At 46.5% G+C, this 25,419-nt stretch overlaps 1 protein-coding gene across 2 annotated transcripts; it reads left to right on the top strand.

The window, feature by feature from the left end:
• Nucleotides 1-6,995: 6,995 nt before the first annotated feature.
• Nucleotides 6,996-23,932, top strand: LOC142748852 (vomeronasal type-2 receptor 26-like). 2 transcript variants are annotated; one of them, XM_075856167.1, is made up of 3 exons: nucleotides 6,996-8,040; nucleotides 16,502-16,625; nucleotides 23,021-23,932. In XM_075856167.1, exons 1-3 carry the CDS (start codon nucleotides 7,948-7,950, stop codon nucleotides 23,929-23,931), a joined length of 1,128 nt encoding a protein of 375 aa, XP_075712282.1. In that variant the 5' UTR covers nucleotides 6,996-7,947; the 3' UTR covers nucleotide 23,932. The 2 variants fall into 2 exon arrangements, with proteins under 2 accessions (XP_075712282.1, XP_075712289.1); XM_075856174.1 differs by lacking the exon at nucleotides 6,996-8,040 and adding an exon at nucleotides 14,182-14,938.
• The last annotated feature ends 1,487 nt before the right edge of the window (nucleotides 23,933-25,419 follow it).

Genomic DNA, 25,419 nt, shown 5'->3' with positions numbered 1-25,419 from the left:
GTCCACCTCCAACGAGAACTGCAGAGAGACATCCAGATGATGGAGGATAGAGGCTGACGTGAAGGCACTCTTCAGGCTATTGAATGTGGACTCTGCCTCGGGGGTCCACACCTTGGCGTTCATGCCCTTCTTAGTGAGGTTAGAGATGGGAGAAGTCAGTGAGGAGAAGTTCGGAATAAACTGCCTGTAAAAATTAGCGAATCCCAAAAAGCGATGTATGGCCCTCAAGCCTTAAGGGCGTGGCCACTCCAGGACAGACTTTAGCTTTTCAGCATCCATCTCGAGACCTCGATTCGAGATGATGTAGCCCAAGAAGGGTAGAGCATCCTTGTCAAACACTCACTTCTCCAACTCGGCGTACAGACGATTCTCATTTTACCGTAGCAGAACCTGACGGACATGTCTCTGCTGCGTCATAGGATCTGGAGAAAAAATCAAGATGTCATTAGGGTAGACTACAACACAAACATAGAGGAGGTCACGGAAAATGTCATTCACAAACTCCTGGAAGACCGCGGGAGCATTACACAGGCCGAAGAATTACTCCTGTAATTACTAGATACTCATAGTGTCCATCACGGGTGTTAAATGCAGTCTTCCATTCATCACCCTGGCGAATCCGGACTAGGCTGTAAGCCCCACGCAGATCCAGTTTAGAAAAAATTTTGCACCACGTATACGATCAAACAGTTCAGAGATCAGTGGCAATGGATATTTATTCTTCACCGTGATCTGGTTGAGACCACGGTAGTAAATGCAAGGACGAAGAGAGCCATCTTTCTTTTTGACAAAGAAGAAATCGGCTCCTGCCGGGGAGGAAGACTTTTGTATGAAGCCCCTTTCCAAGTTCTCTATTACATAGGCGGGCATGGACAGAGTCTCTGGCAAGGAGAAAGGATATACCCTACCACGGGGAAGGGATGCACCAGGGATCAGTTCAATAGGGCAGTCATACACCCGATGTGGGGGCAATGTCTCCGCCTCCCTCTTACTGAAGACATCCGAAAAAATGCAGCATAATGACCGAGGCAGCGAAGGCTGAGCTGAACAAATCCGCACCAGGCAACGACCTTGACTCTAACGGCCCCATTGGAGAACCTCTCCAGAATTCCAGTACAGAACTGGGGCATGCATTCGGAGCCAAGGCAGGCCCAGCAACACAGGGTTAACAGCTTTGGACAGGACAAAGAAAAACAGAAGTTCGGAGTGAAGGGCTCCCACTTGGAGCATCAGCGGCTTGGTCATAGCTATAACTGGGTCTGGCAGAGGTAGCCCATTCACTGAGGAAATTGTCAACGGCCTCTCCAGAGGGGTGGTGGGCAATTGCAGAAAGTCCACCAGATCTCTGCGGATGAAATTAGCAGCGGATCCAGAGTCCAGATACGCAGAGACCTGATGCGTTCTCTCACCGGACACTATGGTCACAGGTATGGACATTTTAGACGGAAGTCCATCTTTACCCAATGTTGTCACTCCTAGCAACCCTAGGTTTTGTGATCTTTCGGGCCACAGGCGCACAAGATGGCCATCGAGACCGCAATAAATACAGAGTCCAGATGTGCATCTGCGATGTCTCTCCTGGGTAGATAACTTATACTGATCCATTATTACCGACTCCTTAGGAGGATCGACATCTGAGGACAGCAGGGGTTGCTGCAAAGTAGGGACCAGAGTAGGAAGGGCTCCCTCCCGTCGAACCTCTTGGAGGCATTCACGGATCCGTATATCAATCCGGGCAGACAGAAGGATGAGGTCATCCAGGGTAGACGGCAGATGCCGGGCGGCAAGTTCGTCCTTAATTCTGGAAGATAGTCCATGGCAGAATGCAGCCACCAGAGCCTCATTGTTCCATAACAGCTCTCCCACCAGGGAGTGTAAGAGGATGGCGTACTCACTCACGGAGGTGTCTCCTTGGCGCAGGTTAATCAAAGAAGCCACTGCAGATGAGACCCGTCCAGGCTCCTCAAACACCATGCGAAAAGTCCGGAGGAAGGCAGGGAAGTCACGGGTCTCTGGTCCCTGTCTCTCCCAGATAGGGTTCACCCATGCAAGAGCCTTGCCAGTGAGGAGAGAGATGATAAAAGCGACCCTGGCGCCATCAGACGAAAATGTCCTAGCATACAGACAGAAGTGGATCTGGCATTGATTAAGAAAACCACGACAGGTACTTGCTTCTCCATCATAGCAGTCAGGAAGTGGCAAAGAAACACGTGGGTCAATACTTCCAAGAGGTGTAGTCTGAGGATCAACATTGCCAGGTGGTGTAGTAGGAGGAACGGCAGCTTGTGCCTCCTGCCGACGTGCAAGAATGTTCAATGCCTGGAGGAGTTGGTCCTGTCGAGACCGGAGGTCCAGCATATCCGCTCACTTCCCATGTGACGTCTTCATAGTCTTGAATTGACCAGCAGGGTCCATGGCCTGAGCGTACTGTCACAAAGGGTATGTGGACCCACTGGGCCGTACCGCCTTGGCGGTAAGGCAGCTGGCCAACAGGGTGCAGGACAATGTCTATAGTTCGTATAGGGTACCTGTGGCAGCTCGGACAGTAGCAAGGCAGGCACAGCTTGGACTAGGCAGCAGGTAGACATCAGACGAGGTGAAGCGGGTCAGACGTGGAACATCACGACACGACTTCGGCACAGCACAGTGCTAGACCAGGGTGGTATGGAAATGCAAGGAACAGGAACTGAAACAGGTACAGGAACTGGAACAGGTACAGAAACAGGAACACACTAGGAGGCCATCACATTGACAACCTATAGGGAACAATAACAATGCTCAGACATAGAAGCAGGGGGCTGGACCCCTCTTATAGTCCAGGGTACTCACAGGTCAAGGGTGATCAGAATGTCCGGTGTGCGCTGAGGTGAGTGGACGCGATCGCTGGCGTCTCCTGAGGAGGAGGCTGGGGCCAGCGCTTGCCGACTCTTGGTTGCGGCTGTCAGGGGGAGGTTGGAGCTGACGGCCCGCAGCCACGGACATTACACAGCGTCTCAGAGAGAACAATCTTTGCACCAAGCTGGAGAAGTGTCTTTTTCAAAGATCCAGTTTACATTTACTATATTCACTTCAAAGCCTTCAAATGGATCCAGCAAAATTATCCACAGTACTCAAATGGCCTCATCCCTAAGGACTTAAAGAAGTACAGCAATTTTTAGGATTTTCCAATTATAAGGATATGTTCACACGCTTAGAAAAAAAGTCTGAAAATACGGAGCTATTTTCAAGGGAAAACAGCTCCTGATTTTCATACGTTTTTTAAGCCACTCGCGTTTTTTGGGGCCATTTTTCGCAGCCTTTTTTTACGGCCATTTTTGGAGCTGTTTTCAATAGATTCTATGAAAAATGCCTCCAAAAACGTCCCAAGAAGTGACCTGCACCCATTTTTCGCGGGCGGTTTTTTACGCGACCATTTTTCAAAACGGCCGCGTAAAAAACACGGCCCGTCGGAACAGAACGCCGCTTTTCCCATTGAAATCAATGGGCAGATGTTTTGAGGTGTTCTGCTTCTGATATTTTGGCCGTTTTTCGGGCGTTTACGGCCTGAAAAACGTTCGAAAATAGGCTGTGTGAACATACCCTTATTGAGAAATCATTTCTCATTTTTCTTCTCTACTCTTACTAAAAAGGGTGTTAAAGGGGTATTCCGGTTAAAACAAGTTACCCCCTGATCGGTGGGTGTCCGACAGCTCGGACCCCCACCATTTACGAGAACGGGGTGCCCAAATTTGCCCAAACCCCAAGTTAGAACCGAAAGGGAGGTCGCTCATGCGCACTGCTGCTCGATTCACTCTCTATGGGAGCGCCGGAGACAGGCAAGTCCAGTGTTCGGCTTTTTCCAGTGCTGTCATTGAGAATGAATGGAGCGGCAGTGCGCATGAGCGACCTGAAGCTCAGTTCAATCTTGGGGTTCAGGCAACTTCGGGCTCCCCATTCTCGTCAACGGTGGGGGTCTGAGCAGTCGGACACCCACTGATCAGCAAGTTACCACTTACCCTACGAATAGGGAGTAACTTGTTGAAACCGGAATACCCCTTTAATGCAAAAAATTGGACTCCTAAAGCCGGTTTTCGCAGCCTTAAACAAGCCTTCTACTCTGCCTCAGGTCTCCATAGACCAAATCCCAACAATTTTTTTAATTCTAGACATGGATGCTTCATCAGTAGGAGTAGGTGCAGTTCGCTCTCAGAAAGAAGTAAAGTTAAAGCTTTTTCTATGGGTTTTTCTCCAAAGATTTCTCCCAGGTCAAAAATTATGGCATCGGTGATCGTAAACTCCTGGCCATCAAACTGGCCCTAGAAGAATAGATTTATTGGAAGGAGCTCATTGTCCCACCATCATTTACATCAAACATAAAAATGTACTGTATTTGCAGACAGCACATAATCTAAAGCCTCGGCAAGTTAGTTGGGCTATGTTTTTCTTTCTATGTTATTACTTCCTCTACTACTGACCAGCAGACCGATGTCTTATCTCGCTCCTTTGACTCTGAAGGTCAAGATCCTGAACCACAATACATCATCGACTGACCACAGTCACATTTTGCCTTTGGCTCCAGTCAAAGTTCTCAATATTCGTCCTGAAAAGACTTTTGTTCCTCCTAACCAAAGAAAATAAATTCTTCATCGTCATTCATTTAAGTTCTCTGAGCATCCTGATATACAACAAACTTAAAATTAGGTCTCTCGTCACTTCTAGGGCCCTTCTCTGTCTCGGGACATTAAGGTCGCAGCTTGCTATACTTGTGCTAAAAAAAAAAAAAAGCTTCTCATCAAAGGCCTGCAGGGGTGTTTAACGATTGCGTATCCCTGATTCTCACTGGACTTTATGACTGATTTACCAAGTTCCTTTGGTTATGCTGTAATCTCGGTCGTAGTTGGCCGTTTCTCAAAAATGCCATACCTAATTTTACTACCTGGCCTACCTACTTCTACTCACCTGGATGCTCTCTTTATCGAACACATATTTTGTCTGCATGGCCTCCCTAAGCATTCACTTCTAGGTTTTGGAGAGCTCTCTGCAAGTTACTTGAGGTAAACCTATGTATTCGTCTGCTTATCACCCTCAGTCTACTTGGCAAGTGGATCATATCAATCAAGTTCTGGAAAATTTTCTGATAAACTTTGTCTTTCTCTGCATTTTGAATCGGCTCCTCGATTCTTGGGTCCCTATGTCATCTTGAAGCAGATTAACCCTGTTTCCTGCAAGCTCTGTCTCCCTCAGTCTCTATGGATTCCCAAATTATTTCATGTGTCTCTTCTCAAACCTATGAATTTAAATTATTTCTCCAAGTAGCCTTAATGTCTACCAACCTCCTCTACTGGTCCAGATGCCAAATTTGAGGTCAACAAGATACTTAATGCCAAATGGTTTAGAGGAGAACCTTTCTTTCTAATTGATTGAAATAACTTTGGTCCCGAGGAGAGGTTCTGGGAACCTAAGGAAAATATCCATGCTCCTGCACGCATTAGTACATTTTATGTTCAGTTCTCTCCAAAGCATAAAAAGATGGGGCATAAGGAGGTGTGTACTGTATGGGCCTCTGCCCGCTCCCACCACTGTGTTGCTACCGCAACATGATGTCTTCTGGCTCCCGCCTGGCACCCCATCTCTCCTTTATTCCACGCTTTTGGCGGCCTTCCCTGCAGCCGCTCTACTCATGCTATCCTGCTGCTGCCTGCAGTGCAGCCTCTTAGAAGGCCAGCACGTGCCAAATTCCACCCAGTTTTCATGAGTATAAAAAGGAACCTCCTGCATTTCTCCATGTCTGAGCAATTAGGTTCCATATTTTAGCTCGCTAGTTATATTGTCCTGAAACTTGCATTTGGATTATCAATTATCCACCCTGCCTAAACTTGACCTCGCCTGTCCTAAACATTTACCTGTTCCTTGTGATGAGTGACTGCTGCTTGCTCTGACCGCTAGCTTTTCTAACCATGAGTGAACGTCTGCCGCCTGCCCTATGCTTATATCTTACTCTGCATCTTGCCTTCTGTTATTGTACTTCACTAGTCCACGTCGGCTGTTGCCAATGGAGATTATTCTGGGGGTAGCGACCTGGGAATATTAGCAGCCAAGTACACATCTCTGTATGGAGGTTAAAGTTATCACTAAAACTCTGCTCCCCAGTTTAGCTCTGTGCCAAATATATTTGCAACACAGTTGGTTCACACCATCCTCTGTAGGTCCTGTGACAGTCAAAACTTCTACAGGCCCCATGACAGTTATACTGAAGATGCTGTTGTTGACATGTTGTGGGGGTGCACCTTCGGCAGTGGGGAGGTGCATTCCTGGATTCTGGAGTTTGTGGAATTCTATTACCAACACCCTAATGCTGAGGCCATGGATTCTTAAGTAGAAGCAGACACAATAAGGTCACACTCTTCAAACGAGCCTCAGTGGCTCGCATCGTTTTAGTCATTTGACCTCTACTGATCAATGAGCTGTTCAGCAGTTGCTTTAGCAAGTGACCCAGCTGCTGATTAACAGATAGGAGATGACGAGCGTGCAGGAACAGAACTACTGCTCGCAACACAGATGTCTGTCTCTCTTTAGCTCTTATTCTTAGGGCTTTCTTTCTTTCCACTCTTCTACCCTGTCCCCAGACCCTGCCTCTCACGCTAGTACTGTCCCTACATCTCCAGGACCACAGTTCACAAGATATGGTCTCCAAGTCACGGTTACCTGAATCTTAAGGGTTGACTTTTGCAACTGTGCAGTGTTCACCCTTATCACCACTCCCTGACTCTCAATGAATAAGTACACATATGTGTAGTGTCCTGACAATACCATAGAGGAGTATTGGTTACATTGTAATGCATTGAACATAATGTGATTTGTTGTGTTATGCTGCCACCTAGTGATGCAGAATTGTGATTCAACCTGTTTTTCCAGCCTGTAAAGGGTGTGGCTGGAGAGGAGGGTCTGAGGCAGTTCCCATGAGGCTTTGCAGCAGAAAGTTGTAGAGGAGTCGTTTCCAGGAGAGGAACGAGGGAAGACAGCCTGTGAGGAGAGCTGAGATAATACTGGGCCTCACAGCATATCTGGTTCAGAAAGCTTCTGGCCTGAACTAGAAATTAATACAGGGAAACAAACCTGCTTAAAGAGAAGGAAAGCAAGAGAGAAGAAAGTTCATTTTGCTGCTTGCAGATAGGAAACTGTCCCAGCCTGACTCATCCCGCCTGCCCTAGCTGGATAATAACTTCTATGTGGAGCCGAGCTGCAGCCTGCAATCTTCCAGTAAAGAAACTGTGAGTTATTATTATACCAAGTTACATCACCGTCTCCTGCGTGTTACTCTGCACTGCACCCACTAACAACAAGGGCACCCCATATCCCATCCACCAGGAGACAGCACCACAGGGTGTGCCCCAGGGGGAATCAACAACTACCACCCATTCATATGCAGATCCCCCTCCTTCACTGTGCCAGCTCCGCAGGAGTGTGAGAGGACTACAGCCACCGTGAGTACTACAACTCCCAACATTGGTCTCTGCACTTTCCCTCATCCCCATCGGGCTGTTGCACATAAATTGGCGTCACGAACAGGATAAATATACCTCTGTGCCTGCTAAAGAGACTTTATTGTTGCAAGAAATTATCACCAGCACATGTGGGGTTAAGCAGCCATCTTGGAAAGACTGTGTGTTACTTATGGAACTTGTGATAGAAATTGCTGTACTGACAGTGAATGTGATTAGAGACTTTTACATTGAATTGATCATTGTTTTAGCAGAACAAAAGTGACATTAGAGACTGTTTGCATTGAATTGTTTGCTGCATCACAACTGCTCTTAGCTCCACCCCCGCTCACTTGAAGGCGGGAAAGCAGAGAATCTGCCCAGCAACAGCAAGGAACCTCATGTTACAGACCACTACAGTGGAACCAAAGTTCCTACCTACTGTTGCAGTGGGGAAGGAGAAACAAGCCGGAACCACTGGAAGTAGATGGGCGCCGCCATCTTGAAAAGTACAGAATCTGAGTCACAGCGGCCGCTTATATTCCAAAAACACAGAGAAAGAGGTTCCAGCTCCAAAACAGTGAGTACCGCTGAAAGTTTTTACAATTCAGCCCAAGTAAAGATGAACTTGTCGCATCAGTGAGCACAAATAAGAGACTTACTACACATTCTGCTACTGAGCATCTCGTTGCTAGGGGCAACAATAGGAATTTATATTAGAAATGTCTGACGACAGCGATAACGGCTCCCCCAGCCGAGGTGGATCACCCACAACCAGGCATATGATGCCGCTGACCATGCCGTATTATTTTGTAGCACCCTGGCTCCCCCGCTACAAAGGTGAATCACATACCCTGAGAGAATTTAAAGGAACAGTGTCATGGCAAATAATTTTTTTATATGTTAAAGATGTTAGTGCTGTAATAAAAACGTTTATATTCATTTGTGTGTTTTGTGTTTTACTGTTTCTTATTTTTACACTTTTTCTTCCCTATGGGGGCTGCCATTTTTTGTTCCATCTCTGTGTGTGTCGATTAACGACACACACAGACATGGAGTACGGCAGCCACAGTCCCATAGGGACTGTGAACGGCTCCCGTCCCATTCACGTCCGTGTACGGCGTCTGTGTGGGAACTGCGCATGCGCCGCTCCCACACAGTCCTATTCGAAATTGGCGCCGTCCGGCGCCATTTTCCTGTGGACCGGAAGTCGCGGCCGGACTGTAATATTACTACTTCCGGTCGCGGCTTCCGGACTTGTGCACATGGAACAGCGGCAGCAAAGGGAGCGGACGGGCCGGAGGGAGCCGCGGCGGCAGGAGCAGGTAAGCGATTTCAATGTATGTTAGTGTTTGTGTGTGTTTACTACTGTATGTAAACCTACTACACTGTGGGTTACCTCAAAAAATGGCGACACACAGTGTAGGAGGTTAAACCTTTCAAACCCCTCGTTTATCCCGGCACTAGCCAGGATAAAGGAGGGGGGGATGCTGAGAGCTCACTAGAGCGAGAGCTTTTAACCCAATGTTGCAATGCTGCAATTTTGGGAACTAGCTCCATCTAGTGACCAAAAATGGGTAGTATTATAAATTTGAAAAAATTTATAATATTTCCTGACTCGCGAAAAAAATAAAAAAAATTTGAACAATGTTTAATCACCCACACACTAAATGTTTAAATTTTAAAAAAAAAACATGTTTTTCGGGCGACACCATGCCTTTAAAGGGAAAATGCTTGCTATGTTCCGGTTATATCCAGTGTCAACAGAACAGAAGGTGGAAATTCTCATTGGCCAGCTAGGGGGCGCTGCATTGAGAGAGGTAAAGTCATGGCCTCATTCAGAAAGAAAGACAGTAGAACAGATTCTTGAAAGACTACTGGTCACCTTTGAAACCAGGACGGTATCAGAATTGAAAATGCGCTTCTTTAGCAAGAAACAACAGCCCGGTGAGTCCCTTAGAGACTATGCTTTATCCCTACAGGAGGCACTGAGGGCCGTTATAGAAGTGGACCCACGTGAAGCACAGAATGCAGATAACACACTGCGGGAGCAGTTTATTGAAGGAGCTGAAACAAAGTCTCTGAAAAGTCAACTAAAGATGCTGTCTGCTCAACATCCTGAAAGTACGTTCCTGGATTTTAAAGAATTGTCCATCAGAATCCTGGGGGTAGAACTCAACCAAGAATCAACCAAATTTGCTGTGTGTCCTGCTGACAGTTATGGAGATGCTAAGCTCATGTGTCCTGTGTCTCCAGGAAATACTCTCCTTGCTGCCCAGGGTGCAAAAGTACAGATTCCAGATGCAGTGGCTGATTTAAAGGACCAAGTCGCAATCCTGACTAAGAGCTTGGAGAAGGTGTGTCATAAGCTTGAACAGTTAGAGATGCGTCCTCAGCCAGAGTGTGAGTCCCCACAGCCTAGGAGTCGTCCTACTGACAGTGCGAGCAAGGGATACTACAGGAGATCTGGAAGATTGCCTACAGACAGGTTTGATACGCATGGAAGGCCCATCTGCAGACACTGCCACAAAAGTGGTCATGTGGAGAGAGAGTGCTGGCGGTCAAAAGAACATCCCTCGGGTGGAAGAACACTAGGTCCAGAAGATCCAAATTGGCTGACCAGGTATGTCGGGCCCCATCCATTAGTCACCATCCACATTAATGGGGTACCCTTTACAGCTCTGCTGGACACTGGTTCGCAAGTCACCACCATACAGAAAGCCATGTTTGAGAAATACTGGAGCAGCGACCTATTGATGCAGCCACCAGAAGTTTGGCTGAATGTTATTGCAAGCAATGGTCAGACAGTACCCCTGCAAGGTTACTGGGAACCCACCGTTCAAGTGGGAGAAACTAACCTAACACAGCAAGGTGTGATCGTAGTAAAGGTCCATGATGAAGACATGCCTCCAGTGGTGCTCGGAATGAACATCCTAAGGAATTGTTATGGGGAAATGCTCGATACCCTACACCGATCCCTGCCAACAGCTTCACACTCTGCGCAGAAAGTAATCCAACAGACTATTCGTGTGCTGTGCGCTCAGCAGAAGTTTTCCAACGTCAGAGGAGAGATCTGCCGTGCCCGCATTAGAGATGTCCGTCCAGTGATCCTGAAACCCGGTACTGAAACCCTGCTGTGGTGCCATGCTCGCCCAGGGATACGAGGCCAAGACTACCAAGCCTTAGTAGAACCCCCTCCATCTTGAAGAACATCCTATGGTGCTTGCTGCAAGAAGTCTAGTGACCGTTTCCCACGGAAAGGTACCCATCCGCCTCTTGAATCTGAGTGACATCCCTGTGGAATTTAAGAAATACTACTCTGTTGCCCAGTTATTACAGGTCACATTCCAAGACATTGTGGAAGTTTCAACAGTTGCTGCCCAACAGTCCACTCAAATACAGAGTACACAAGAAGAGAATTCCTCTACACCATGGTGGTCAGAAATTTGTGTTGGGGATATTGCCACGCCTGCTGAACAAATTGAAGGAGTATTGGAAGTCTCCAGAGAATACCATCAGGCCTTCAGTAAACATGCCCTGGACTTCGGGAAGACCAGCATAATGAAGCACAATATCCCAACTGGCTCTCATCCTCCAATTAAAGAGAGATACCGGCCCATACCACCCACTATGTACCAACCTGTCAAGAAGATGATAAAAGAAATGAAGGATGCCAAGGTGATTCGGGACAGTCACAGCCCTTGGGCTGCACCTATTGTCTTAGTCAAAAAGAAAGATGGCAAGATGCGATTCTGCGTAGACTACCGGAAAATTAACAATATAACCCACAACGATGCCTATCCTCTACCACGCTTAGAAGAGTCCTTGACTGCTTTGGGAAAAGCTGCTTATTTCTCCACCCTGGATTTGACAAGTGGGTACTGGCAGGTACCTATGGCCCCAGAAGACATTGAGAAGACAGCATTTACCACTCCCATGGGCCTATTTGAATTCAATTGCATGCCCTTTGGACTCTGTAACGCACCTGGAACTTTTCAGAGGTTGATGGAGCGCTGTCTGGGCCACAAGAACTTTGGGACTGTTCTGCTGTATTTGGATGACGTGATCATCTACTCTAAGTCCTATGAAGACCACCTACAACATCTGGCTGAGGTCTTCCAGGTTCTCATTAAGCATGGTCTCAAGGTGAAACCCTCCAAGTGCCATCTGCTGAAGCCACAAGTCAACTACTTGGGACACGTTGTTAGCTCTGAGGGTGTGATGCCTGACCCAGAAAAGATTGCTGTTGTGAAGGATTGGCGTACTCCCACCACAGTAAAAGAGGTGAGAAGTTTCTTGGGATTCGCAGGTTATTACAGGCGTTTTATACCCTATTTCGCCCAGATTGCAGAGCCTCTACAAGAGCTTCTTAGAGGACACTCCAAGGAACATCTGAAAAGACCAATTCCTATTGAATGGACTGAGGATCAAGAGATTGCCTTCCAGCTGCTGAAACAGAAGCTGATTGAGCCACCCATCCTTGGTTATCCAGACTACAGTCAACCTTTCTGCCTCTACACGGATGCCAGCAAGAAAGGTCTTGGAGCCATCCTGACCCAAATGCAAGAGGGAAGAGAACGGGTAATAGCCTTTGGCAGCCGAGGGCTTAAAGGGACTGAACGAAATGACCAAAATTACAGCTCGTTCAATTTGGAGTTCCTTGCGTTAGTGTGGGCTGTAACCGAGAAGTACAAAGACTATCTCGCGGCAACACCATTCGTAGTCTACACAGACAACAACCCCCTTGCACATCTGAACACAGCCAGGCTGGGAGCCCTAGAGCAAAGGTGGGCATCTCGTCTTGCAAACTACGACTTCGTGGTCAGGTACAGAACCGGCAAATCCAATGAGAATGCGGACGCATTATCCCGCCTGCCAACCGATGAAGTACCTGCTCAGAATGAAGAAGACTGGGAAGAAGTAGAAATGCCATCCTTCTACACCCGCTTCACCCAGCAGAACACAATCACCATCATGGAGAAAGGACTTTGCTCCCAGCAACAGAGTTCAGAATCACTCCAAGAGAAGGAGCAATGGATTAAACTTCAAGCAGAGAGTCGGGTGATGGGAGAGCTGCAAGATTTTCTCGTCAGTAGAAGAGTACCTGAGAGACTTCGTTGTGGCAATGTAGACCCTGAATTAATCCGTCTCTGGAGACAGAGGAGACGACTCTTCATAAAAAAAGGTCTGATGCTACGCAGCACTCTGGATCCCATCACTGGTGACCGTCTACATCAAGTAGTAGTACCCCGTCGAGATGCAAGAACAGTACTAGAAGCCTACCATGACAGATCGGGACACTTCGGTGTACAAAAAACAGAAGCCACAATCCGCAGACGCTTCTATTGGGTAGGAATGCGTGAAGATATTGAGAATTGGTGTAGAGAGTGTCAAGCTTGTGCTCTAAGCAGAGGGGAAAAACATGATCAGAAGGCTCCATTACATCCCATCGTAAGTCACCGACCTTTGGAGATCGTGGCCATAGATCATGTCAAATTTGAGCCTAGCAGATCGGGATACACATATGCAATGACCATCATCGATCACTACACCAAGTTTGCGGTTGCAGTACCTGTCCGAGACTTGACAGCCAAAACCACTGCCGCTGTTTTCTGGAAAAACTTCATGCTACCCTATGGATGTCCTGAGAAGATCCTGACTGACAGAGGGTCAGCATTTGAATCTCAGCTATTCCAAGAACTGTGTTCTCTCTACAGTTGTCAAAAGCTCCGTACAACAGCTTACCACCCACAAGGCAATGGCCTCTGTGAAAAGATGAACAAGACGCTTATAGAGATGCTGAGGACTGTGCCATCTCACAGGAGGACTAATTGGCCAACCCTGCTACCAGAGTTAGTTTACATGTACAACAACACTGTACACTGTTCCACTGGGTACACTCCCTACTACCTCATGTTTGGTCGTCAGGGCAAATTACCAGCTGACTTAGACCTGGATGTGTCAGTGCCTGATGCCATCAACCCGTTGCCACGAACCGATTGGGTGAGTGACCACCAGAGACGTCTGGCTGATGCCAACAAAATTGTTGAAAGTCGAATGGAGGAAGCCCGCAAGAAGCAACAAATGGACTTTGACTTGCATGCTAGAGCCGAGCCTTTTAAGATTGGTGATCATGTTTGGCTCAAGAATAATCACAGAACGAGCAAACTGGACACCAAGTGGGAAACAGAACCGTACACCATCAAAGCCATCCCATATCCTGACACAGCCGTGTACGAAATAGTGAAAGAAGGCCGAGCACCTCAAGTAGTCCATTGTAACAGACTTAAATTGTGTCAAAAAGAGTTTGTTCCTGCAGAGGCTGAAATCGTTGAGAAACCTCCTGTTGTTGAGAAACTTTTACCGTCACCAGAGACACAGATGCCTGATTTTTCTCCTTTGGATTGGTTCTTTGGGCCTTTAATTTCCTTCATTGTCCCTGACAAAAGTGTTCCGGATCAAGTTGAGACTCCGATAACATCACAGCCAGGGTCTTCAGCCAGCCCAGAGCAACAGATGAACCCAGAACCAGCTTTCTTCGAGGAAGAACCTATTACAAGACCAGAGAGGAGCACCAGGGGTAAATTACCCGCCAGGTATCTCGACTAACTGTTTCATCATAGAATTGAACATTTTCTCTACCTCATACTTTTTACTTGAACATTGAATGACTTTGCTATATTTACCCAAGTTATTCCGTGCCGAACTTTTGGACACTGTCCCGATTGAGTTAAGAACTCTTGTACCCCACAAGTTTATATGAGGAATCCACATCCCTGTTCCCCAACAGTTGATACAGGAACTTTACATTGAACAAGAGTCGTCACCCATATTCCTTATTCTAGTGCCTTAAAGGACTGATGAGACTCTTCGTGAAAGTAATATATCGCACTGTTTTAATATATGCTTGATATGTGCCTGACTTTTCCATTCCTAGGGTTGCAGTTCCTCCATCGTTGCAGACGCCGAGGACGGCTTTTGTTAAAGCAGGGGTGTATGTAGTGTCCTGACAATACCATAGAGGAGTATTGTTTACATTGTAATGCATTGAACATAATGTTATATGTTGTGTTATGCTGCCACCTAGTGATGCAGAATTGTCATTACAATCTATTTTTCCAGCCTGTAAAGGGTGTGGCTGGAGAGGAGGGTCTGAGGCAGTTCCCATGAGGCTTTGCAGCAGAAAGTTGTAGAGGAGTCGGTTCCAGGAGAGGAACGAGGGAAGACAGCCTGTGAGGAGAGCTGAAATAATACTGGGCCTCACAGCATATTTAGTTCAGAAAGCTTCTGGCCTGAACTAGAAATTAATACAGGGAAACAAACCTGCTTAAAGAGAAGGAAAGCAAGAGAGAAGAAAGTTCATTTTGCTGCTTGCAGATAGGAAACTGTCTCAGCCTGACTCATCCCGCCTGCCCTAGCTGGATAATAACTTCTATGTGGAACCAAGCTGCAGCCTGCAATCTTCCAGTAAAGAAACTGTGAATTATTATTATACCAAGTTACATCACCGTCTCCTGCGTGTTAATCTGCACTGCACCCACTAACAATAAGGGCACCCCATATCCCATCCACCAGGAGACAGCACCACAGGGTGTGCCCCAGGGGGAATCAACAACTACCACCCATACATATGCAGATCCCCCTCCTTCACTGTGCCAGCTCCGCAGGAGTGTGAGAGGACTACAGCCACCGTGAGTACTACAACTCCCAACATTGGTCTCTGCACTTTCCCTCATCCCCATCGGGCTGTTGCATATGTAACCATATGTACCCATTTCAAGGGAACTGCCTTCCAATGTTCCACCACCAGTCTTGCCCCACTTGCACTTACACCAGAAGTCAATCAGACCCTTTCTCAGGCCTCCTACAATACTCCTAGTCAACACAGAATCAAGGTAGTCTTACTAGTGCCCTGACTCTCAAAAGTTACTAACTTCTAGCTCTCCCACTGAATATTCCAGCAGTCCTGACTTTCCCAGGGCTGCAATCATTAGGCTACATCACAGGCTTACAGGGCTATAGCTTTGTCAATGGCCCATCAATACAGGCATCCTTCTATTCCCCTTACTTGGCCCAACTACAACCTTGCCTGGGTTAGAGCACAGTGCCATTTGCCCCCCCCCCACCAAGCTGATTATCTCCACTGCCTCAGCAGATTTTCCAGAGCTACCATTTTGTCCGACAATACTCAGCCTCTGTCACTGCTTCAGTGATGGCCTGCACCGAACTTGGACTAGGCACCCTCATCCACGGCATTCCTTTGTCAGCACTAGATTCTAAATGTCTCCAAATAGCACACCACCTTCTCCATATCCCCTACTTTTAAATTAGTCACAATGCTACCCTCCAAGGACCCTATCACTTCAGTCAGCAATGTTCGTAGGCCTGCATCTCCCCTCTGGCCTCTCCACCTATCAGCAAGGTGGCACAGTGCATTAGCATCTCCAAACTCTACCTCTGCCAGCGCCAAGCTCTTCCTGGCTTGCCAGTACTCCATGCTTACCCTGTCACCATCCCCCTGTAGTTCTCTGTTTCTTTGCAAGGTGCCAGCACCATGCAAGTGAGAAGCTCAGAAAGGCATTGCACCCCGCTCTTTCCAATGCACCTGCAAGACGAAAGCAACGTATATACAGTGCAATACAACATCATATCAAATGCCTAATCATCAGCTTTGAAGTCCTTCTCAAATTGAGTAACAATTATTTACAAAAAATACATGTATCAAGAACATCAAAGTTTTTTTTGTACCCCTTTTTTAAGCAGAGAAATACCATGAGCTTTGCGCCTCATGCACATGGTCATATTATGGCCCCGTAAAACCTCTGAGTTGCTCTTAATGTGCCTCTGCATGTCTCCAACTTCATAGCAAAGTATACAGACTCAATTTTCTGTCAGATTTTATTTTCTCTACAGTATATTTTAAAGTCCCATGGTTTGATTTATCTTTACACTGTTAGTTTGTATTCGACTTCGGAACATTTATTTTTATTTATTTTTTGAAATGTTGCTAATATATCACAACATTAATTTGGTTTTCTAAGGTCCCAAAATCTCGGTGTAATGAGAGATGTCCCCCTGGCTACAGGAAAGCTCATAATGGAGGATATCACTCCTGCTGCTATGACTGTGTCCTGTGTTCTGAAGGGGAAATGTCCAATATATCAGGTAGGCAAAACACCAGAAAACAAAACATCAAAAAGTTTTTCATTTTTTAGTATCAATGTCTTTTATGAAATGCTTTAAATTCCACAAAGTAATATGGTAGTGTACCAAGAGAAAATACTCTATCTCCATAATTGATACTCATATGTATAATAATGTCAAAAGTCACAATAAACAAAATCATGGGCATGCGCCAATTACGTCACACTAATCTGTGCGTAGTGTGACTTAATCGGCACACGCGCGAGAGTGATGATTCGTCCGTTGAAACTCCAGTGTCCCTGTCAATCAGAGAAAGATGGAAGGGAGGGAGTTATGGATGGGGAGAGACCCTCATTGCTCCATACTGCTCATTTGCATATTATGAATAAATGTATATTTCTGCAACAGAGCCACACATCTGAAAAAGGAAAACAGCTTTGTTTTTAGATGAGGCTACACTATAGTACTGTGCGGCTGCTTTTATAGGGCAAGTTCTGGTGACAGACTCCCTCTAAGACTGGCGAGTGAAACGGCAGTCTTATTAAATCTCCCCCAATCTCTTCTTCTAAACCTGTTGTCACTCTTCAGACATCCCGCCAGCTCACATCAAACCCTTATCTTGAGATGTTCTCCTCACTTTTCCAGGAGATCCTCACCCTCAAATTCTTTAGTCTGATGCTCCTCTCAATACTGTGCCTGCCACCAATAATGTGCCCAGAGATGTATACTGTATACTGTGCCCCAGAGATATATACAATGTCCCAGATTCCGAGATATACTGTACCTCAGAGATATATACTGTTCCCTAGAAATATATATACTGTAACCCATTTAAACTGTGCCCAGAAAATATACTGTGCCCCAGAGCTATATACTGTGGCCCCGATATATACACTATATCCCAGAATCTGATAAATACTGTACCCCAGAGAAGGGCTGCCATCAGGAAATTTCTTGGCCCCATACATACTGTGAGTGGGGGCTGATGGTCATTACTGCGAGTGGGGGCTGATGGTCTGCAAGTGGTTTCCACCTCCGAGCTCCAATTGAAATTAAAAGGAGGCAGTAAATACCTGCGTCACCCGTTTGGAGCCTTTTTTCCTGCATCTTTTGCATTCGCTTCAACAGCTTAAAAAAAAAAGCAAAAAAACAAAAAAAAAACGCTGTCAATTCCTGAAGGAATTTTGAGGCAGATTTTTTTTGCCTTACAAAAAACGCTGTGTGAACATACCCTACGAGTGCAGTGCTTGTTTTTAGCCGTTTTCGGTCTTTCTCTAAACAATTTTTGTCCGGGGCCCTGAGGAAATGTTATTCTTCCATTGCTGCCTCGAGTCCGAAAATGGTGGGAAATTCTGTACTAGGCTACAGGATCACGCCGGCCGACGCAAGGATCCCGTGGTGGAGCAGCTTAGTTCTTCATGAGAACGGGGCCTAGGTTAGTACAACTTTTTTGTTTTGTTTGGGGGACCTGTCTACAAGGGGGAGCTGGGGGGCTGTCAGGCACGATCTGCAAGGGGAGGTGGAGGGCTGTATGGCACTGTCTACATGAGGGAGGTGGGGGGCTGTACGGCACGATCTACAAGTGGGAGGTGGGGGGTTGTATGGCACTGTCTACATGATGGAGATGGGGGTTGTATGGCACTGTCTCCAAGGGGGAGGTGGGGGGCTGTATGGCACTGTCTACAAGGGGGAGGTGGGGGTTGTATGGCACTGATTACAATGGGGAGGTGGGGGCTGTATGGCACTGTACAAGGGAGAGGTGGGGGGATATGGCACTATCTAAAGGAAGGCTGTATGGCACAATCTACAGGGAGGCACTATCTACAGGGGGAGCAGTGTGTGGCAGCCAGGGGAGGGGGACATTATACTGTGTGGGGGCCACTAAGCGGACATTATACTGGGTAGGGGTACTACATAGGGCAATATGCTGTGTGTGGCAGCCAGGGGAGGGGGCATTATACTGTGTGGGGGCCACTAAGTGGATATTATACTGTGTAGGGGTACTACAGAGGGCATAATACTATGTGGGCACAATTAAAGGACAACATACTGTGTCCTTCAAGGGGTTATAACATATCATAACTACCCACCACAGCTTTGAAGGCTATGTAAACGTTTGAATGTGGTTATTGTTGTTTTACAAGTCTGTTTGGTGCTACTTTGTAAATAGTTTTTACAGCTTCTTTGTATGATGTATACAGAGCAGCTGTATCATGCACTGAAACCTTTATCTGTCAGGTCAGCGGGACTGACGGGTTCAGTGTCAGCGGGTCCTGCGTGTCCCTGTTCATAATTTAGATTTGACCGATAACAGGTGGATCCTGACCCACCGACACTAAACCCGTCAGTCGCCCGGACCTGACGGATACATGTCTCAGCACACGATACAGCTGCTCTATATACAGGTTACAAAGCAGCTGTATCTCCAAAAGTAAAAATTATTTTAATAAAAAGTATTTACAAAGTTTCGTAACACACACTAATAAACATTTTTTATATAAAAAAGGGTGTACATAGCCTTAAAGATCTCTCCCCTCCCCCATGTATCCTCTCTCCTTCCTCTACCCCTCCCTTCAGATATCCTCTTTTCCCCCAGTTATCATCCCCCTAGTCTCCTTTAGTGTCATCCACCCTCCATTATTATCTCCTACCAACTACACCATCATCTCCCTGTCCCCATTGTCATCTAAGCCCCCCCCCCCCCCCCGTAGAAAGCAAGTGTCTTACCCAGGTCTGTATGATCCTCTGGACACTGGAGCACAGCAATGTATCACTAGCAGGGACTGCTCTTATCTCCTGTGCTGTGTAATAAATCTGTCTTCTCCCACTGCTAAGGCCTCATGCACACGACCGTATTTTTTCCCACCCGTAAATACTGGCGTAAATACGGGTCCGGTGTCACACGTATTCGACCCGTTTTGCACCAGTATTTACGAACCCGTGCCCGTAAATATGGGTCCGGTGTCACCCGTATTCCACCTGTATTTACGAGCACGTTTTTGGCGGCAAAATAGCACTGCACTAATCGGCAGCCCCTTCTCTCTATCAGTGCAGGATAGAGAGAAGGGGCAGCCCTTTCTGTAATAAAAGTTAAAGAAATTCATACTTACCCGGCCGTTGTCTTGGTGACGCGTCCCTCTCTTCACATCCAGCCCGACATCCCTGGATGACGCGGCAGTCCATGTGACCGCTGCAGCCTGTGATTGACCTGTGATTGGCTGCAGCGGTCACATGGCCTTAAACCGTCATCCAGGACGTCGGGCCGGATGTCGAGAGGGACGCGTCACCAAGGCAACGGGCGGGAGACCGGACTGGAGGAAGCAGGAAGTTCTCGGTAAGTATGAATGTCTTTTATTTTATTTTTTTACAGGTTTATACTGATCGGTAGTCACTGTCCAGGGTGCTGAAAGAGTTACTGCCGATCAGTTAACTCTTTCAGCTCCCTGGACAGTGACTATTTACTGACGTCGCTTAGCAACGCTGCCGTAATGACGGGTGCACACATGTAGCCACCCGTCATTACGAGAGCTCCATAGACTTCTATGGACTGTCCGTGCCGTTATTACGGCCTGAAATAGCACATGTTCTATCTTTTTCAACGGCACGGGCACCTTCCCGTGAGAAAACGGGAAGGCACCCGTCGCCAATAGAAGTCTATGAGCCCGTTATTACGGGTCGTGATTACAGATTACAGAGCACAGGAGATAAGAGGTAAGAACTGCTGCTAGTGATACAATACCATGACGCAGAGCTGGCAGGGTATAGTACCGACATGGGTAACATTGCTTTTTATTGGGGAGATGTGATGTGAGGAGGCTCCGGGCAGCAACAGCCTAACAGAAATTACATCTGACACCGTGAGTATGTGATCATGAGTCTTCTTCTTCTGCTGCTGTTGCTTCTTGACGACTCCACTGCATTCAAACCTCCCTCTGCCTTCATGACGTCTCCCCTCTTTGTCTCCTTCACACAGGCAGTCATGCCGCCGCTGTGGAAGAGGAGGAGGGGCGGGCACTATGTGAACAGCGGGCCCTTATGAGCTTACTTTGATGCAAAGAACGGGCCCCGTCTCCGTGATGGGACCAGTTCCTTTCACCAAAGTGAAATCATAAGGCCCATGAGCAAATGCATTCCAGCAGTGGAGCATGGGTGCCCGTTTTTTCAAATTTATGACCGGGCCCCTGATGGCAGTACCACCAGTACTGCCCTGATGGCGGCCATGCCCCAGAGATATACTGTTTCCCAAAGATATATAATGATCCCCAGAGACAATGGCGTAACTACCGCTGTAGCAGCCGTAGCAGCTGCTACGGGGCACACTGCGTGAGAAGGCCTATGCTGCCCGCCTGCACACCTCCCCTCATGCCCGGTGGTGCCACTAGCAGCCAATATGGCTGCTATAGCAGTAGCGACGCCGCATTCAATAATATCTGTGTCCTTAGGATGCAGGTACTATTGAACTCTATGACAGAGCAGGAAGGTATCTCCCTGCTCTGCCATTTACTAGACTACAGGCCACTGGATCATGCCGGCCTCTGCAAGGACCCTGTTGGAGTTGAGAAGCAGCTAAGTTCATCGCGGGAACGGGCCTAGGTGAGTATAATTTTTTTGTTTGGGGGGGCGATATATGGCACTATCTACAAGGGGGGCTGTATAGCACTGTCTAGAGGGGGGCTGTATATAGCTGTCTACAGGGGGATGTATAGCACTGTCTGCAGAGGGGGGCTGTATAGCACTGTCTACAAGGGATCCTCATCTCATAGCAAGGTTGGAGAGTGGTTACAAAGAGTGTATCTCGCTCTGGAGGACCTGTCCTGTCCTGCATTACACAGACAACACATTGATATAAATGAGCAGTGTGTAATGCTTAATTTCTCCTGTGCTGGCGCTGCAGGGAAATTTAATACTTACTGTCAGGTTTTCCCACAGATTACAGCTAATCTATGGGAGGCTCGGCAAGGGGACACTTTGTAACCAGTTGATTGTCAAGGGACCCTTCTTAAAAGTAGAGATTTGCCCAAAGCGGAAAACCCATTTAGGTGAAGAATACAGGATTTGGTAATGGACTGACTATAAAGAATAAAGATAAAAGCTCAGAATACAATACAACTTCTAGACAGCAGATCTAGAAAGGAAAATAATAATGTTATAGCCAAAATAGAAACATCCAGTATACATGGGGGGGGGGGGGGCTGACAGTGTAATCTTATGGTTGTGTTTTAGACAGAGAGGACACGACAGCAGAGACAGCCAACATATTTTATAGGACGGTATAAACATGAACATACAGATAGTAATAAAAAGCAAACCTGCTGATAGTGTACCCAAGTGGGACCATGTTAACAAATAACAGGAGGGGGCCAGGAATAAAACACTGATGAATGCCAACAAAAAGAATAACATTGAGAAGTGCGGTAAGAGAGAGCGAGGATGAAAATAAATATACAGTGTACAACAAATCAAAGGCATAAATGAGTAGGAGGAGCAGGGGTGGACTTATCATTGGTGCAACCTGTGCAGCTGCACAGGGTCCCAATAGGTAAGGAAGACCACTGCCACATTACAAGCAGCTAGCATTTGCCTACAGTCTATAGCTCACCATTACAACAATGGGCCCATAGAATGTTCTTTTACATGGGCCCTATGTCCGTGTCCGCCCCTGTGGAGGAGGGATGATCTACTCTGTCAGATACTGCTGATCCAGAGCTAAATATTTTCAATTAGACTTGACAGTTTGTATTGCCCGTGATCGCTGACCATCGGCATTCCCAACTTAGTATTCTGCATCCATGTTCCGTGTCAAGTCGCGTGTCCGTGACTGCTTCAGTATCCGTATCAAGTGTCCGTGTGAAGTTCAGTGTCCGTCACGACGTCTGTATCCGTGTCCGGTGTCTGTGCCAAGTCCAGTGTCCATGATGACTTCTGTATCCGTGTCCATGCCAAGTCCAGTGTCCGTAATGACTACAGTATCTGTGTCCGGTGTCCGTGTCAAATCCAGTGACTATGATGACTTCACTATCCATGTCCGTTGTATGTGTCAAGTCCAGTGTCTGTGACGATTACAATTTCCATGTCCTGTATCCGAGACAAGTCTAATTGTCCAGCACAAGCTAGATTCCGATAGTCCGGCACAAGCTAGATTCCGATAGTCCGGCACAAGCCAGATTCCGATAGTCCGGCACAGGCCGCTACCTGATTATCCTGCACAAGCCAGCTATCCAGGTTCTCTTGTCCTAGTTACGGTCTTTGACATTTTGCTTGACTAGCTGCTACTCTGTTACGGCTGAGTGGTCCAGTGGGTCTACATTCCCCACAGCCGTGACACAGGTATTTTGGTAAAATCTAGATAAGATAGATTTTATATCAGAGTAGATAATAATAATAATGATAATAATAATTGTCCTTTTTTCCCACAGACAGTGAAATCTGCCAACAATGTCCTAAAGATAAGTGGCCAAATCCAGGAAAAACAAAATGTGTTCCTAAATTATATGAATTTCTCTCATATAAAGAAGATAAAATAGCTTCATTCTTCTGTTTTACGGTAATACTATGCTGTGCAATAAATTGCTATACACTACAGAAGTTTATCTTGTATTGGGACACTCCTCTTGTGAAGGCCAATAACCGAACCCTGAGCTTCATCCTCCTGGCCTCCATCTTGCTGAGCTTCCTTTGTGTCTTCTTGTTCCTCGGTCGTCCATTGGATATAACCTGTAAGCTGAGACAGTCTTCATTTGGGATCTTCTTTTCCATAGCTATTTCTTCACTTCTTGCCAAATCCACCATGGTTTGCATTGCTTTTAAAGCCACTAAACCCAGCAGTTCCTGGATAAAGTGGACTGGAGTCACATTGTCCAATTCAATAGTGTTGGCTTGTTCCTCTGTCCAGGTTCTGATCTGTGTTTGTTGGTTGTCTATGTGCCCACCCTATCAGGAGTTTGATATGACCACATATCCTGGGAAGATCATCATTCAGTGTAATGAAGGCTCAGAACTCTGGTTATACTCAATGTTGGGTTATATGGGGTTCCTGGCAGCTGTGAGTTTTGTTCTGGCTTTCATGGTGAGGACATTACCCGATAGTTTCAATGAGGCCAAGTACATCACCTTTAGCATGCTGGTGTTCTGCAGTGTTTGGATTGCTATGATCCCGGGTTATCTTAGCACCAAGGGGAAATACATGGTGGCTGTGGAGATATTTGCCATATTGACCTCGAGTGCTGGAATATTAAGCTGTATATTCTTCCCAAAACTGTACATTTTGTTGGTGAAACCAGAATTAAACACTAGAAAGCATGTGTTACGGAGGTTGAATAGTGTTTAGTGTAGGACTTCATATGCATATTAAAACTAATTTATGGCTTTATATCGACACTAACATTTCAAGCAATTTATGCTCATCTAATAATATGCCTGATATAGATCAACTTTGTAATTTATTTATTGTTAAAATTTAATTGTTTCATCCATGCAAATTATGTGTGAAGTTACTGCCACTGGGTGTCACGCTTTCTGTAATCTGCTGTCCACCCATGTTGTCAAACAAAATCTGTCCCTTGTTACAGAGCAGAGGAGATGAACTGCAGAAAAGAGGGGTATGTCTCTTCAGTGTCTACCAATAGAAGTTTATGGAGAGGGACAAAGGAGGGAGCAGAGAGAGAGAGAGAGTGTTTCTCAGCAACAGATCCGCTCCATACAAGTACATTGAGATGGGAGGGGGATCAGGAGGAAGAAATAGGAGCAAAGGGAGAAAGACACAGGCTGCTGATAAGATTTCTATGTCACCCCAGTGCCGGATTCTTAGCTACACAGCTCATTACTGCTATATAATGTCCTTGCTGCTGCTGCTTCTATATATGTAATGGATAGAGATAGGAGAGCAGGATTCTTCTCTTCTATATGCTGTATATGGCAAACATTATAGCTGTCCCCACTCACTCAGAGGCAACTGAGAATTACAGATAGATACTGCAGAGGGGGAAACTGCTAAATAAATGCAGAATAAAAATCATATAATGGCCAGAAATAGTGTTGTTTCTCATGTACACACATATAACAGCTTTTTCTGAAATGTTACCTGAAAGTTAGATACACTCTAAAGAAACAGCCAGCCACAAGATCTAAAAAAGATTCAGTTTTAAATAACTGGTAAGAGCATTGGCGATTTATTTCAATTGTCCTCTTCCCTTATCAGAAGGCTTGTCCCTTTTACTGCATGTTTGCCAAATGAACCTATAGAACAGATCTGGGAGAGTCTTGCAGACATTATTAGGCTCCATACACATCAATACAAGTGCGGCTCTAAAGCCATACAGATGTATATGACTGGGGCAATAATTTGGCAGCATTTATCAGAAGTTCACACCAAGTGCAAAGCCCCGAATTTGGTGTGAATAGAACCTTTTACTAGAGGGCAGCAAATAGTTTTGATTAAATTGCCAATTTGCATATTTGCCAGCCCATAGAATAGAATGAAAAATTTTGCCTAGGATTCTGCACTCAACTGCTTCCGTCAGCCCAATAGACTTTGAATAGAGCAGCACAACGCACACCTTGTCGCTCAGGGTGTAGCTAACGGCTGATGGGCCCTGGTGCAAGAATTCAACTTGGGCCCCCTACCCCTCCCACACAGTATAATGCCCCACATAGCTGCCCCCACACAATATAATGCCCCACATAACTGGCTCCACACAGTATAATGCCCCACATAGCTGCCCCCACACAGTATAATGCCCCATAGCTGCCCCCACACAGTATAACGCCCCCCCATAGCTGCCCCCACACAGTATAATGCCCCCCATAGCTGCCCCAA

The sequence above is a fragment of the Rhinoderma darwinii genome, chromosome 1, assembly GCF_050947455.1.
Source record: "Rhinoderma darwinii isolate aRhiDar2 chromosome 1, aRhiDar2.hap1, whole genome shotgun sequence".
NCBI classification, from domain to species: domain Eukaryota; kingdom Metazoa; phylum Chordata; class Amphibia; order Anura; family Rhinodermatidae; genus Rhinoderma; species Rhinoderma darwinii.
Note: the sequence above shows the minus strand (reverse complement) of the source record. Positions and strands in the feature narration are given on the sequence as shown.

Excerpts from the sequence above, each read along its gene's own strand:
- LOC142748852 (XM_075856167.1), top strand. The coding sequence starts at position 7,948 with ATGGGCGCCGCCATCTTGAAAAGTACAGAATCTGAGTCACAGCGGCCG. Across the intron at positions 8,041-16,501 it reads GAGGTTCCAGCTCCAAAACA|GTCCCAAAATCTCGGTGTAA; the intron begins GTGAGTACCGCT and ends TGGTTTTCTAAG. Across the intron at positions 16,626-23,020 it reads GGAAATGTCCAATATATCAG|ACAGTGAAATCTGCCAACAA; the intron begins GTAGGCAAAACA and ends TTTTTCCCACAG.